Below are 16,398 nucleotides of genomic sequence, written 5' to 3'. Positions count from 1 at the left end.
GGGATAAATTGATCATTAATGAGTGTTGATAATCAATCACGTCTTCATCAATCTCTCCCTTCTCATTAAAAAAATTGAAGAGGAGATTACTAAAAGTTCTATTTGAACTTGCATAACATTTCTCTTATAGCATAGACATCACATCAGTTCTCTAATACTTTGAGTATTCCTCCAAAATATTAAATGACCTTCATCATCAACCCTTGACATCAATGACAAATATTCAACATAAATTGAGGTAGAGTTGGGCAATCTGCCCCTTGACATGTCATCATCTCAAGGGTAGTAAATCCCTTCCTCTATAGTTCCCTACTGACAACCTTGGAGAACCAAACCACACACCTGTATCCAAAGAAAAATGGACCGAAATCCCAAGCTTGAGCTGAGAAAATTGATAACTTAGGGCAAAAAGTAAACCTAATATCCCAACATCAGCAAGTTCCATAAAAACGAGCGACCTAAAAAGTATACCACACTTAATTTCCATCACGTCTATATTTTGTGTTGTTTCCTTTTCAAAATGGGATTATAATAATATTAATTTATAATAACAATAACAAAATATCAAAACTTGTTGATGTTTGATAGCTTCAATTGGATAAACCTATTATATATGTGTCATTTATATTTGAGATATAAGGTTATTGTTATATGAGAAAAATTTATATATATATATGATTAAATTTGTTATTATATTAAATATTTGATTAATGAATAGACATGTCCCATGAAGGGACATGGCCTATTCTCAATATAAATGTAACTGGATGTTGCATTTGGAACACACATACCCAACATGGCAGTGCTTAGTACATTTGCAGCATCCTGAAAACTAACATGGTACCAGAGCAGTTCGATCTTAGGTGTCAACGTATATATAGTCACAATGGTATCCTCAAAACAATCGGAGAAATTTTCAAAAGCATTGTCAACGTATATATAGTCACAATGGTGTTTATATGTAGCAGCCAGCATTGGTATAATATGTTTCGGTTTTAAACATCAGCATGAAGTGCAGAGTAGTACAGAGCAATGTTTAAATGTGAGATTACCAAATTTGCCTCTATACAAATTTTCATTTGTATACAACAAGCGATTATGGTAACCCAACAACATGGAAGTTTAAAACTCAATGGAATATGACGAAAGTAAGGGAAAGTAGAATGGGAAAAGAATCATTACCAATCTTGTCTTCAACATCATAGCTCCTGGTATACTGTTTGTTCAAACTATCAGGAATAGCTTGACCCACCGTTCTTTGTAGGTGTGAATTTATCATTATTGTTGCCCTGCTGCTCTCATCTGCTGTAAAACCTTTCAGGTTTCACCTTTTAATTATGTTTGGGAGCGATTTTTATTGCATACTTTCATGCCTTCTAATATCCACGATGCCAACACCTCAGACCTCATCATATAATTTGAATCCATCGGTCTTTGGATCATGAATATTCCTGATAACTTCTATGATGACACGTAAAATTATTACTGTATCTCATCAGACTTATCGTAGGTAATAAATCATTCCAAATTTATGTCTCCTTATTTGTTTCACGCATGTTTGACTATATTGGCAATTTTGACGTGGACACATGGCGTGACTTTTAGTGTTTTACCCATCCATTTCAACACCTGACTCCTTATTGAGACAACCTTGTCATTGGCTCCTCTATCTACCAGCAATAATGTTCTTTCAAAGTTATTTACTTTGCTTGGTTGACTTGTACTGTTTGGCCTTTTATTTTATTTTTAGATATGGCATCTTGTATCTATTAAATCTTCAAATACTTTGAACAGTTTCAGAGTAATCCTTCTAACACTTAAAACATTGAGATCTCGTATGTTGTAATATCCTTGTCAAGCCTGGGAATTCACAGTGATTATGAGGGAAATCCTTGTCTCCTTTCTTGCTGCATACTGGCATATCAGTCTGAACTTTATTTCTTAGCATGCACAGATCGACTTTGTCCATGCTATACTTCTAATTTTCATAGGTGCATAACAATACTTCTTAATAGCTTTGTCTTCACAGTACGCTGCAATTTTTACCCTTCATAGTTTTAATCCTTGATATATCGTTGCTTATCATCACTGCTATATATATATATATCACTGTGAAATCTGATGGTGGAATAACTTGTATATATATTGATGTATGTGCTGAACTGTATTGCTCATATTATGCTATACTTATTTCTGCATTCTTGAACATATTGAGCAAGAATACACCAATTCCTTATTACTACGCATAAACTTAAGTCAATACTACAACTTGATTTCCAAAAATCCCTTATTACCTTTCCAAGCCTCTTATGGTAATCTTCTTTACATTCCGTGATATCAATCACAACTTCATTAGGTTTCCAAAATTATTTTTCAAATGGAGGCTCAATTTTTTGCAAAAAATTAGGGCTCCATCAAGGAGAATGAAAGGTAAAAGATTTAAGTATTATGTTACCTTATTTATTTCTATACAAACTATTTGCCTTGATCTTTGCCAATATGTCCTTGCAAGAAAAAAGGACATTGAGATTTAGCGGGCGATTGACATTTCATTAGGACCCTGCCCAGACCCGCAGCAAACCTGGAAGGACCCACAGCGAGCCCAAGAGAACCCATGGTGAGTCTAAGAGGACCAGCAATGAGCCCGAGAGGACCCACAATGAACCCAGGAGGACCCGTGGATTTCTCTTACTTTTTTGTATATATACTCACGAACCCACCCATGAACCCAAATGGGAAAACAAAAATTTTCCTGAACCCACAAATCTGAACCCGAATCCATCCCCAAACCCAAATCGGCAACTTAGAATATAGGCTATGATTCAGACAACCTTCAGTGATCTCGATCATATTGATTCATAGGGAGTAAACCAAGCTGAGATAGATTCTCCAGTGATCAATAAATTATAGCGGTCAAGAGGACTATGATTCATGAATATACCTCGTGACTATGTGATTTTAATGGACCTAACCCCTATGTACATCATGTGGAAGTGATGACTTCCAAATCATGTCACTTGTAATTGCAGCAGTTATTGTAAGATGACAATCTTACAATTACTTGTATTATGAGATCAAACAAATTGAGTATATGGTAAATGTCTTGCATCTCAACATTTTGGAAGGTCATATCATGACATTCTAATATTGGTGAGTATCATGATATTCTTGGAGGCCAATACTCTTGATATCAAATGTGATATCAAACCTTATTTCAAGTACTTGGTGAATATCATTGATATTCTGGGAGGACAATACTCTTGATATTAGATGTGATATCAAACCTTTTTTTGAGTACTTGGTGAATATCATTGATATTCTGAGAGACCAATACTCTTGATATCACATCAAATACTCTATCAAAAAACTTTTGAGTACTTGGTGAATATCATTGATATTCTCGGAGAACAATAAATACTCTTGATATCATATGTGATATCAAAACTTCTTGAGTACCTGGTAAATATCATGTGTTGATATTCTGGAAGACCAATAATCATGATATTGAATGTGATATCAAATGTTGGAAATCTTCTAAGATGTCAAATGAGATATCCTTAAAACTGTTGTTTGTAATATTACATTGAAGTAATATTTATTCTTATGTGGTTAACGTTCTAAACAAAGAGGGAGTGTTGATGTTTGATAGTTTCAACCGGATAACCCAATTATATATGTGTTCTTTATATTTGAGATATAAGGTTAGCTTATATGAGAAAAAATTATATATATATATATATATATGATTAAATTTGTTATTATATTAATTCTCTGATTAATGAATAGGCATGTCCCATGACGGGGCATGTCTATTCATGGCCTATCCTCAATATAAATCTAAGAGGATGTTGCATTTGGAACACACATACCCAACATGGCAATGCTTAGTACATTTGCAGCATCCTAAAAACTAACAAAACCAAAATATTATAATAATATAACTAGAAAATATAAAATTAAATGTTAATTTATCAAAAGTCAAGGGACGTGAAGATTCTTGACTATAGAAGGGAAACAATAAATATGAGACATCAAAAAAAATAAACGCCATATGAAGAATAATTTTTCTATTATCTGATTATTACTCTTTTGGAACATGGAACTGTAGTTCATTGAACTTGAGGATAATACCCCTCATGAGAAGAACTGAAGAATGGAAACCACAATTTCTCAAGAAGGATCATTACACTAGGTGGATTTATCTTGTGATAGACATTATTAGAACTTCAACTTGATCGCATTTGTTGTATATGTGATCTTTATAAGATAAATTAATTGTGCAAATTCATTAAATTATCAAAAAGAGGATTGAAAAAATTATAGTTCCCGATCTATATATTATTTTATAGAGATTGATAACTAAACTTGCCTAGATATTACAAAATATTCTATCAAAGAGGTTAAAAATTCAAATAGGACATTACAAATGGTATAGACATATCTAGTCAGCCTATTAGTCTTTCACCATATGCAATTTAGTAAAGAGCCAGCTAATATTATCAAAGAGAACATATTTCAGTTAAATGACACGAAGTAAATATTGTGAATAGTGAGGGGTACTATTTAATAAATTTCTTACAAATAAATTTGAAAAGAAGATATGATAAAATGATAGAATTATTTGGTCAAAATAATATGAATGCTTCCTAAACTTGGAGAGAGAAAACTCCTGTGAGAAGATCACAAAGTCATATTCACATCATGTATGCAGATTATAAAGTCTTCCAACTGAAATCCAAAATGCCAAATCTTTCACAAACTAAATGACTACTAAGAGTGCAAACAAGGTTAACTCGAATTCTTGCAACCCTCCTGTTGGTTCCCAAAACCACAGATTGGATCCAAGAGCTTGCCAATTCTCCAACAAAAATCCACAATCAATTCTAGCCAACAAACAAGAATTGCCTTGACTCCCCGCACTTTAGGCTTTGCTAAACCTAGGCAAGTAAACCTTCACCTCAAACGCTGATTGCTTGGTTCAAGGCTTTTCTATAGCAAATTTAAGCCTTGTCAGTTCTTCGGCTGGCGAAGTCCTCGAACGTGTTCAAACTAAAGTTGAATGTTGAATGTTTGAATTGATTGAATGTTTTGTATATGGTTCTTAGCAATTGGTTTGATGCTTGTAAGAACGAAGATATAGATTTTATGGCTTCAAATATAAACCCAATAATAATTCTTCAATGATTTCAAAAGACCAGTGCCTTTGCTTATTCGAGCAACAAAGTCAACTAAAATGAAGATTTTCATGTACAACTTTATAAAGTTCTGCACATATATATTGTCAACAATTTAATAATCAAGATGTGACAAATCAAATTTATATGCAATCTTAAATTAGCCCAAATTGAATTTTAACTCCTATGGTAGGGAGACAAACTGGACACAAATGCGGAAACAATTATATATTTCACTATATCCATGATGATCACATTTCCGATGCTAAATGACCATGTCCACTTATCTGACATTTAAATTGTTTACAGAACTTAAAGATGATTATAAAGGATGAATCAATTGCAGTTTAAATCTACATGCCTTTTAAATAAACAAATAGCAAAGAAGGCTTTTATTTATCGTTAAAATATAATAAATAAATTTACATTAAAAATCATCTTCTATACTCCTTATCCCTCCATACAAATATCCTTCGGTGACTAATTAGCCAGTTTAGATTTCATGGACATGATTAATAACATGTTTTTGAAAAAAAAAATGTGATTATGATGCCACTCGGTAATTACAAATTCTTTCAATTTTTAATGAAACAGCACTTTGTGATTCTTCCACTCTCAAAGAAAAATTATTTGCTCTTGCTTATAGGACTATCCGAATTCACTCCCCTTAATTTTTTAAAACTTGAAAATTCGAGTATTGGCTCATCTGTTAACAGGTTCATTTCATTTTCAATATTCGAGCATCTCAAAACAACATATCCTTCGGTGACTAATTGGGAGATTTAGCAAATTTAGATTTCATGGACATAATTAATAACATGTTTAAAATTAAAAAATAGACGTGATTATGATGTCACTCGATAATTATAAATTCTTTCCATTTTTAATGAAATAACACTTTTTGATTCTTCCGCTCTCAAAGAAAAAAATTTGCTCTAGCTTGCAGGACTATTCAAATCTGCTCCCCTTAATTTTTTAAAACTTATTCGAGTATTAAAATAATATCTCTTTCCATCAAGTGTGTGCAATCCAAAAGTTCAAGCTTCTGAAGGAGATTTGAATAATTACTAGAAATAGCATTACAACTAATGTTTGAAGTAATATAATGCACAACTCAATTGCAATATGCTCCCTCTATAACTATATATTCCTTTTCTCACGATCAGCTAGTCGATAAATCCCAAGTGTCAAATTCTACATCGGCCAACATTTAAAAAATCAGATTGCAAGCATTAATCCTAGAATAATAGATACATTCACTATTGACACTAATGTTTTTGAAGGCAACAACCTACCATCTCCAACATCAAGTTGTGTGATGATTGAAGACAGAACTACCAAAAAGTTAAAATGAAAAAGGTTCAGAATAATCAGCATGTTATCATGCCAAATTATCTCCAAATTCTTGAAATTGAGAGTACAGTTCTTAGTTTTAAATCAAGGATTATAAATTCCAAATTTCCAAAATTGATTTGAGATTCTAGTAATTTCAAAAGGACCCAGTCAAGTGAAGAAGAAATTATTAGTGTATCCTAGAATGTGATTGCCCCATGACAAAAAATCTTCAGAAGGTTGGACTCTAATGTTCCCTTTTCAAAAAGGGATTATAATGATAATTATAAATAATAATAATAATAACAAACAATTAAGAATTTAATATCTTTGTGAGTACTTTTAATTTTTCTTTACCATTGATCTTTGTATTATATGTGTGTGTGTGTGTGTATAAATTACTCACAAAGATATTAAATTACAGATTTTTCCTTGAAGATTTCAATTCACCTCAATTTGTATCAGTGTCACCTTTACACTGCCTCTCCACTATCATCCCCACAGCGTCTCTTTGCCATATCTAAATTTAGGCCCTTGGTTTCTGCATCCCCATATCTGCCCATAAGGGAACTACATGGAACTATGAAATTATAGATTAATGTTTAATTTTATCAAAAGTCAAGAGCCATGTGAAGAATCGTGACTGTGAAGGAATAAGATATATAAGAGACATCAGACAAGGAGAAGTAACCCCATATGAAGAATACATATTTCATATAAAAATACAGTTCATTTAGAAGACAAAACCCTCTTGGTAGAATTGAAGAATGTAAACCCACAACTTCTCAACAGTAATTTCACATGGAAATCACCATGTGCTAAGTTGACTGATCTTCTAATAGACATCACTAAAATTTGAAGTTAATAATATTTGTTGTTTATCAACAAATTTGATTGTGACCCTTAAATTAGATGTTTAATTCAAATTGTGCAAATTTGATTATCAGATATACCAATTGGAAAAAGTATACTTTCCAATAAATATATTTTCTAGAAAACAATAAAAATTTATATTGATTGCATAGAATGATATATTCTCTTGAGGATATTGAAAATTCAAACTGGACACAACAATCACTACATGATCCTACAAGTGTTGGTCAGGCACTTGAATCAATATAGTTAAATTCTTGGTTCTAGAAGGTTGTAGATGAAGAAATGGAGACCTCAGTCAACAAGATGATATGAAATTTGATCAACTTCGCTGCTACAGGAAAAGCATTCAGTTACAGATGGGTTTTCCAAAATAAGTTCAAAGCAAAAGGAAAAAGCGGACTACTAAAAAGCTGACTTAAAAACAAAGTGCTATTACCAGGTTAAAGGAATTGACTTTGGTAAGGTAAACTCATGTTGCTAAATTATCTTCTATTAAAAAAATTTATCTTGGAATAAATAAAATGCATGTGAAGACAACATTCATATTAGGATCTTATATATGAAATCTTTCACAAACAAAATGTTTACAGTAATTAGATATTTTCTAATTAACTCTAGTCTACTTAAGCTAAACTTTAGGCATCTAATAATTAATTCTTTTATTAATTATTATGATGCAACCTAGGTTAGACCTTTTTAGGGTTTCGATCTCCTTTATAAGGATGATCTCTCATTGTTATTAACTGATTGAATTCACTCTTGATAATAGCAATTTCTTTTTTTACTCATCAAGAATGTCTCATCCACGGATCTAGCAATTTCAACCTCCATAGCTTTTGTTTCTCTCTTTTTGTGGCAGGTGGTTGCATGCAAGTGATTCTTGGGAGCTGTGGGGTTGATCTTTCATCAACTTCAACATGGTATTAGAGCTCCAGATCTTCATGCCCCTGTTCTGTTTGTGAGAGATTTGGCATCAATTTTCAAATTTGTGGCTTTCAAAGGATTTTTGTATTGGATCTGGGGAAGACTATCATTTGGGGCACTTTGAGCAAAAACAAACATTATCATTGAGCTCAGAGTGCTTGAAAACCCCCAATTTCCATATAAAATATGTCTAATTTGGACGCTGTTGAGATCAAAGGCAAAAAGAAAATTATACCAAGGCCTTTTTTTACTTGGGCACGAAAATTGAGGTGGATGAGACCTTTTTTTAAAAATAGAATGATACCTCTCTGCGCATTAGATAGTACACTTTTTTGGAGACACCTACTTCTAACACTCAAGTCTGCTTCGACATTTGGTGTCCCTTGGGCACTGTCTTCAAGAATTGTGTGCTGCATGTTTGTGGGCTCTTCAAGCATTTTGTAACGGTTTCAATGGAGGCCCTTTTTTTTGGAGATTGCACCCTATGCGTACAATTTTCAAAAAGTCGTATGTCCACCATAGCTCCACCCAATTGGATTTTTTTTATTGTGTGCCATGGACGTGGATTTTCAAGCCGTCAAGAGCCCATGCAAGCTTCCCTCCACGTGCGGGCCATATGCTATCTGTGAGCTTGACAAGCGTTGCAGTTGCATGTCCGCTGGTGGCGCCACCGGTTGCATAAAGAAGGGCACCGCCTTTTACTCACAGAACACGAGTTTTGTAAGAATTGCAAGCCTCGATCTACCTTCAAGTGAGTGCGGCTTTCGTTGACGTGGATACTGAAGAGGGTTGCATGGATCTATGTGGCGGCACATGTGGCTACATCACCGCTTTGTTTTACGATAATTCAAAGCGCTATTACCAAGTCATGGATGCTTTGCCGACTCTAGTTCAACAGTCAACCAGACGGATTTTTGGAGAATTATTTCTCATGGTTGGTCTTTGTTTCTGACGACACGCCACCTCAACGCTACCTTTGGCACCTTTTTTATTTCCCTGACCCTTGCAAAATTTCAATTTGGGCATCATTTGGAGTTTGGCGGATTTGTTTTTGATGGAAGTGCATGTGTTTTGCATTCATTGAGGCGTGACTTTTATGTTGACGGCACTCGCCTTTGCATTGGGCAACATTGCTTGACAAACCCTATACACTATTTTTATAATGGTGATGTGGCCTCCTCAATATCTGTAGGCCCCTTTCTTTGTCAAATTCCTTTTAATGGGTGAGATTGAAGGCAGTGTTATTGGAGGTAATTATGTGGTTGCACCTTGTTCTCCATGTTGACTGCCTCTTTTGCAAGCCTATGTGGCATTTTATTGGCCACATCCTTTGACTTTGATTTTGGTGGTGCAGTTTCCTTGATCAATGCCCGTGATTCAAGGATGTTCATTCGGCCCGCATTAACTCCAAACCCATGATTTTTGGAATGGCAATGCTCTTTTTTTTAGAGTTTCCAAAACTTTAACTATTTCATGCATTGTTGGCAATTTTTCTTGTCATTTTCTTTGACATGTAAGTGGTTTGTGCCTATTTTAAGGCATCTTTTTTAACAACACGTCAAATATTGGCCACCAGAATTTCCTTCCGACACTAGCTCTTTGATCTAGCGACAGTGATTTTTTCGCATCTCTGTTTTGTTTTCGGCAACTGGATCTTTTTGCCTTGACAGTCGTTTGACCGTCATAGTTGGGCTTGTCGCTTGCTGACATCAGCGCCATTCTAGCACTACATCAACATATAATGTCACCTCCTCGGGCTCTGTTTGGACCTACCTTCACATTTTTGCTCATATCTCGAGCATACGAACTCCGTTTTCCAAAAACGAGATATCACCGAAAAGCTAGTTTAGAGCCCGTCATAGTGGTGTAGGTGATTTTCAGTTTTGATGCTTTTTTATGGCTTTTTCTGCTGTTAAAGTCAAGGGTACAGTTTTGCACTCTGGGAGACATCTTGAGGATCCAATCTCTGATTTGGGAATTCTTTATATCGTTGGAAAGATCTTTCCGAACTCTTTCCAATGATGTTGGTTGTTTTTCCAAATTCTGCTCCAAGCACATTCTATTTAGTCTTTTGTGTTTTTGCATTATGGTGAAAATCTTGGTTGTTTTAGGGCCAGGGATCGATTTCGTTGCCTCAAATGATTCGTCATGACTTATACTATCTATTGTATTAGTCTTATGTCTCTTCTGGTCTGTTTAGACATCATTTGTATGCATTCTTACAAACGCATTGAGATAAAGTGTCATATTGCAACTGTATTTTCGTTTCAATAGATTTGCCTTGTTTTGCCTTCTGATTCGAGCAGTGTCATCTGAGGACACTCGTGCAGATTATTGTATTCTTGGGATTTATCATATCTTGTGCCTTATTGTAGATGCACTACTCATGATTAAAGTGCCATGGGGATTGATGTTTTGTCTTTGTTTGCCATCTTCCTTTGTGCGGTGAGTGTCCCTTCCGTGACATTAGCCTCATGATGTGTCTAAGATTAATCACCTCAGTACACACATATGTACTCTTTTGTGCATCTTTATCGCGGTTCCTTGACATGCAATTCTTTTGGACCACTTTCTCAATTTCTTGTCACCTCACCATTGTTCTTCTATTGTTTCTCATGCTTCCTTGGTTCGATTGATCATCTCTTCAAGCTTTTGGTGTTTCACACCATCTATATCTTTGAGTTCAATTGTTTGCCTTTGTGTGCCTACTGATTCAATGCAGATTACAGTCTTCTCTACCTGGAAGTGTATGCCTGCATATTAGCTGTAATACATGATACTATGAATGTCATACAAGTTGGAGTTGTCACCTAGATGTTGTACAGGTTTCGAAAGTGTTGGAGCAGTACTATTCTAGCCATAAATCAATAAGGAAGTTGTTGTAGGGCAACCATCAACAATAGTGGCAATGTTGGACCTGCAGTCTATTTGAGAGACATTTACAGCCATCATATTGCTGCCATTACATTGTACTAGAGCCATGATGTGTAGTGCAAGTTCCAACCAGTCCTTGGAGCAGCTAAATCAAGGTTCAGAGGCTCCACGCATGTTAGAGAAGTTCTGAAGTTGTTCTAGTGTTCCAACATCAATCATTGTTTTGGGTATGTAAGAAATAAGCACCAACATTTATTTGAAAGGCATTACTATGACTGATTAATTTGAATAGTTACTACTGTTGTTTACCAGTACATAAAATACAGTAAACTTCTATGAATTTCTATTGAATGTTGTATCTATTTTGTGAAAATAATGTTACATGACACTTCCCTTGATTCTTGAACTAAACTATTTAGGAAACACCAACATCATCACTCTCTCCTACTTCAGCTTACAAAATCAGTTTGTAACTAAGTTTCCAGATTGTTGACAAACTGTTTGACAGAATTCAGAACTGCTGAAAGATAAACTTTTTAAGAGCAATAAAGGGGTTGGGTCATTACATCAAATTCTATTTCAATGGAGGTTCTTCAGATCAGCCGTTAGGGTCCTTATGTTGTTTCTCATGCTTCCTTGGTTGGATTGATCAGCTCTTCAGGCTTTTGGTGTTTTGTGTCATCTGTATCCTTGAGTTCAGTTGTTTTCCTTTGTGTACCTCCTGATTCGATGCAGATTACAGTCTTCTCTACCTGGTCAGGTTCTATTTCAATGGAGGTTCTTCAGATCAGCAATTACTTTTGACAGAGCTTTGCAGCTTCAACATGCTTCAGTGGTGTTCTACATGATCATCTTGTGTTCCTATCTTCTGGGGCATTCCCTAGTTTGGAGGCTTATTTAGTCCTTCACTAGTTTCTTTTCAGCATTATTTCCATCTCTTTTTGGAGTAGAGTTTTTCCCATGTGGTTTTCTCTATTTCTCCTCTTTTCAGAGATTTGGTTGTGCTTGGGTACCTCATCAGGCTTTGTTGTCGAGACCCAAAACTACTTTCTATAGTATTTTCTCGGTTTTCAGCTACTCCCTAAGTTTATCTTAAGGGGGGGTGTTAGAGTAATTAGATAATTTCTAATTAACTCTAGTCTACTTATGCTAAACTTTAGCCATCTAATTTTTAATTCTTTTATTAATTATTATGATGCAACCTAGGTTAGACCTTTTTAGGGTTTCAATCTCCTTTATAAGGACGTTCTCTCATTGTTATTAACCGATTGAATTCACTTTTGATAATAGCAATTTCTCTTTTTACTCATCAAGAATGTCTCATCTATGGATCTAGCAATTTCAGCCTCCATAGCTTTTGTTTCTCTCTATCTGTGATGGGTGTTTGCATACAGGTGATTCTTGGGAGTTGTGGGGTTGATATTTCATCAACTTCAACAATAAGAAGACCTTGTTTGTAGGTTGAAAAAAGCCCCTGCATGACCTCAACTAATCCCAAGAATGTTGTATTAGAAGCTTGATACTTATGTGTTGAAACTTACATTTTTAGAATAAAGTCCCAAGACACAGGAGGATATTAGGAACATCCTTCATTCATCTTATTTCAATGCATGCTCGGATTAGGCCAAATTATGCATGCTCGGACCCTACAAGTTAGGCGAGTTATGTCAACTTGCCAAGTTAGGCAAGTCATGCCCCAAAACTCGGTGAGCCGAGTTGGCATAACTTGGTTGGGTTGACCCAACTCACCAAACTCGCCAGAATCGCCACAAGTTTGGGGACTTTGGTTGATATCTTAGAGAAGGTTGCCTACTTGATGATGAAAATTCCTCAAACCTAGAAGTTTTCTTGATGTCAGAAATCATAGGTCATAATTGCCCTAGGCAATGGATTTTATTTCTCTTGACCCCCTCAGCAAAGTATCATACAAGGAGGATATTCCTTAGCTATGTGTTTTATCTTTACATGTCATGCAAATCCCTTATATACCATTCACCCACCACATTTGGGTTTACAAGACATCCTTCCAATTGGGCAGCATGGATGGCCAGCAGCCACTGTCATAAGCTTCTAGGGAAATGGTCCAAGTGGGATAAATTTGAGCCTTACAGCTGTTTCTTTAACCCGTGGTTTTAGACAAATTGTATTGTAATATTGCTTAGGTTTTTTCTGTGTTTAGATAATAAATACTCATGCATAGATAAGGATTAAGCATATGTGTAAAATAGCTTATTGTATTGTAAATGACTGAGTTAATACAAAAAAAAAAGTGTTGTTTTGCTGGATTTTTCCCAAGAGGGATTCCCAAGGTAAAACTCTTGTTCTAGACAGTGTGTATAATTGGTAATTTCTGCTACATTTGAGATTATGTTATCATTCCTTGTCCTACATACGTTTATTTAAAATTATTTATGATTTGTTAGCATTGCTTGTCGTAAGAGCACAAAATCAATATCCACATAAACTAGAAAAGGTAATATGGAAGTTGAATAGCTGAACCTGATCGACAAAATATAAAGAGTACCTGCGTTAGATTCAAATAACTAGAAGGGTGCCATGGAAAAAAAGAAAGCTAAACGGACGGCATTGAAATATTGATATTGAGCCCAACCAATGAAAATATGGATGAAATTGAGGAAGCCAGGATGACTTCCTAACTTCCTGTCATTTAAAACTATTGGAGTTGGTACATTGATAATGACACATCATTCAGAGTCTACAGCTTGCAATTGATGCCTTATGAGTACATTGATAATGACATAGCATTTAGAGTCTATGCCTATGCCTTGCAATCAATGCCTCATCTCCTTTGTGAAAACATGCATAGATATCAGAGGTGCTGTTGTGGCTAGTTTTCTAACATAACTCAAGCATCCTAATCCTAGAAAGATACTGATCTAATTGCCAGTTTCCAGATCATTAGAGCAACTGCTTTGTGTCATTCAAGTTGTGTCCTGCTGGCAATTTGGAGCACTTGCAAAGCTTTCCCCCTGAAGCATATTTAGCAAGCTTGGACTTGGCCAAAACTTGGCAGACCCAACTTTCACTCATCCATAACTTTGTCAAGGCTACTATTGGGTATATCAATTAAATTTAGTGTGAAAATTATAAAATAATTAAGCAAAATAGTATAATGCACTAAATTTCAACTGTAAGGCAATTAAAACATAATATAATTGGAAAGAAAAGACTAGAAGACTGCTATAGATACATAATACAGTTGCTAACATGAGCCTGAAAAGAAGTCGCCAGGAAGACTCCTGAATTGCTAATCAAAAGAAACTCTGGGAAAAGAAATGAGCCATCAGGTTAATGATTTGTAAAGAACAATATAAGAGAATCAAATTATCACCAAGACTTTGCCGAACTGCTTGCTCAATATCTGCCTGAAAACGTTCTTCGTCATCTTCTTCGGCATGAAGCTGCCTTAATGTCTTTGAGTTGTTTTCACCTATCAAGTAAACCACACTTAATACGGAAAAATTATATGCATCTCATAGAAATGAAATACTAAACAAAGCTAATACAATCATTCACCTGAGGCAACTCCGGATTTCTCACTAAACATCTGCACACCTTGCTTTAAACCTGGTCTTGCCAGTGCTGCAGCAGGTTGTCTACCTGCACATGGAATATCAATTACCAGTTTTTCAAAAGTAAACCTAAAACCCAGGTAACTTGAATTCTGTGCAAAAATCTTGCCTTAATAGTTCAGAGTGAAATCTCCAAGCCTAGGAAACTAAATTGGTAAATGAAATCTTTAATTTTAAGAAACTATTAATTTGGTGAGTACAAGTCCAATGCAAAACTTTCACACAAAATTTGAATTAATTTGTAACCAAATCGACCAAACGCGCTTGAAACCTTACTTACCATGTCTTTTGGAGCCAGAAATAGGTAAAGGATGATGTGGAAGTGAATCTGGAAGTTCTACCACACTGTTCTCAGCAATTGGACTGTTTTCATGTTTTACAGATGCTTTAGGGATGTATGTATATGTGCCACGTTCTGGTATTTGGGTGTTACCCTTCTGTCTATTTCTATGCCCTCGAGCCTTTTGTCCAGATGAAGATAACTTTTCACGTTCCGTCACCAGTACGGAATTATCTGTGCAGATAACCAAGTGAATTCAACAGACTCAGTACAGACCCAAACACAAATCATTGCAGGGAAAAACTTTAAAAGGAATCACAAAGAGTTTAACTACAAAATTTTACAACAAAATGTAGTGCATTTACAATTAGGTAATTATATCTTACCTCCGCCACTCCTAGAATTAGAATGCAGATTGGAGCTCTGCAATCTGTGCCTCTCTTGATTCATTGTACTGTTAGATATGCTTTCAGGGAATACAGCCTCTCCGGAAATTTTGGTGTCCATCTGCATCCTTATCAATCTGCTCTTATCATCCATCAATGGACCTCTATCAACATGACTAGACATCTTCACTGCCTGGTGGTTTTGTTGCCCAAAGGAACCAAGATAAGATTTTTCTTTTCCAGCACTTGCACATTTATCTTGATCTACTGAATAGCTATGGCAGTCATCTAGCCAAAAATCTCTCTCCTCTGGAACTGTAGATGCTTCTCCAGGATAACTACCGAAAGAAAACATTTTCTTCCCTGGTGGCACAGAGTTAGCATCAACCACAATTTGCTCCTGATAAGTATAGTTATCCTTGCACTCACGTGCAATATTTGTAGTCTCATGTATATTGCAATAAGGCTCATTACCAATTATACTTGAATCGGACTCTTTCAGTATACAACATAGTCTTTCTTCTTCTGTTTGCTTTTTACTTATTTCTGCAAGGTGTTTTTGTTTTGCCTCCTCTTCAATTTTTCTTTGTAATTCCAATGTTTCCTCAAGCTTTCTTTCCTCAGCTTCAAGTTCAAATTGCCATTTTAGTTCATCTTCTTCCTGTCTCTTTGACTCTTCTTCTCTTATCCACTTTTGACCTCCGTTTTTATCCTGCTCCTCTTCACTAACACTGCAAATAGAGGTAAATAAGAAAGCATTTCCAGCAAGGCTTTAGTGCAAAAGACACACACCTCGCATTAAGTATAGTTAATGCAAGCCTATATAAAACAAGAAAGTCAGTTCATCTTCTAATAAAAACATGTAAATTCCTTAATACCATAAACCAAAACTTGCCAAGAAACTCTATCACCAAAAAAGCAAGACCAGAACACCCTGTAATTTTTTTCAAATCTAACAG

General features: G+C 35.2%; 1 protein-coding gene across 4 annotated transcripts in view; it reads right to left on the bottom strand.

The window, feature by feature from the left end:
* The window catches only part of LOC149556303 (uncharacterized), a 70,822-nt gene that overhangs the window by 24,629 nt on the left and 29,795 nt on the right, over positions 1-16,398 (bottom strand). For all 4 annotated transcript variants that reach the window (XR_016364659.1, XM_089830521.1, XM_089830523.1 and 1 more), the window contains exons 6-9: positions 15,440-16,170; positions 15,054-15,287; positions 14,718-14,801; positions 14,533-14,631 (exon numbers count right to left, since the gene is read on the bottom strand). Coding sequence is in view for 3 of the 4 variants with exons in the window: in XM_089830521.1 (XP_089686647.1) it covers positions 14,533-14,631; positions 14,718-14,801; positions 15,054-15,287; positions 15,440-16,170 (1,148 nt within the window). In the remaining variant the exon portion in view is untranslated. The remainder of the gene's footprint in view (positions 1-14,532; positions 14,632-14,717; positions 14,802-15,053; positions 15,288-15,439; positions 16,171-16,398) is intronic.

Source organism: Cupressus sempervirens, chromosome 5 (genome assembly GCF_028749045.1).
Source record: "Cupressus sempervirens isolate cs-2001-9-10 chromosome 5, ASM2874904v1, whole genome shotgun sequence".
Classification (NCBI taxonomy): Eukaryota; Viridiplantae; Streptophyta; class Pinopsida; order Cupressales; family Cupressaceae; genus Cupressus; species Cupressus sempervirens.
Note: the sequence above shows the minus strand (reverse complement) of the source record. Positions and strands in the feature narration are given on the sequence as shown.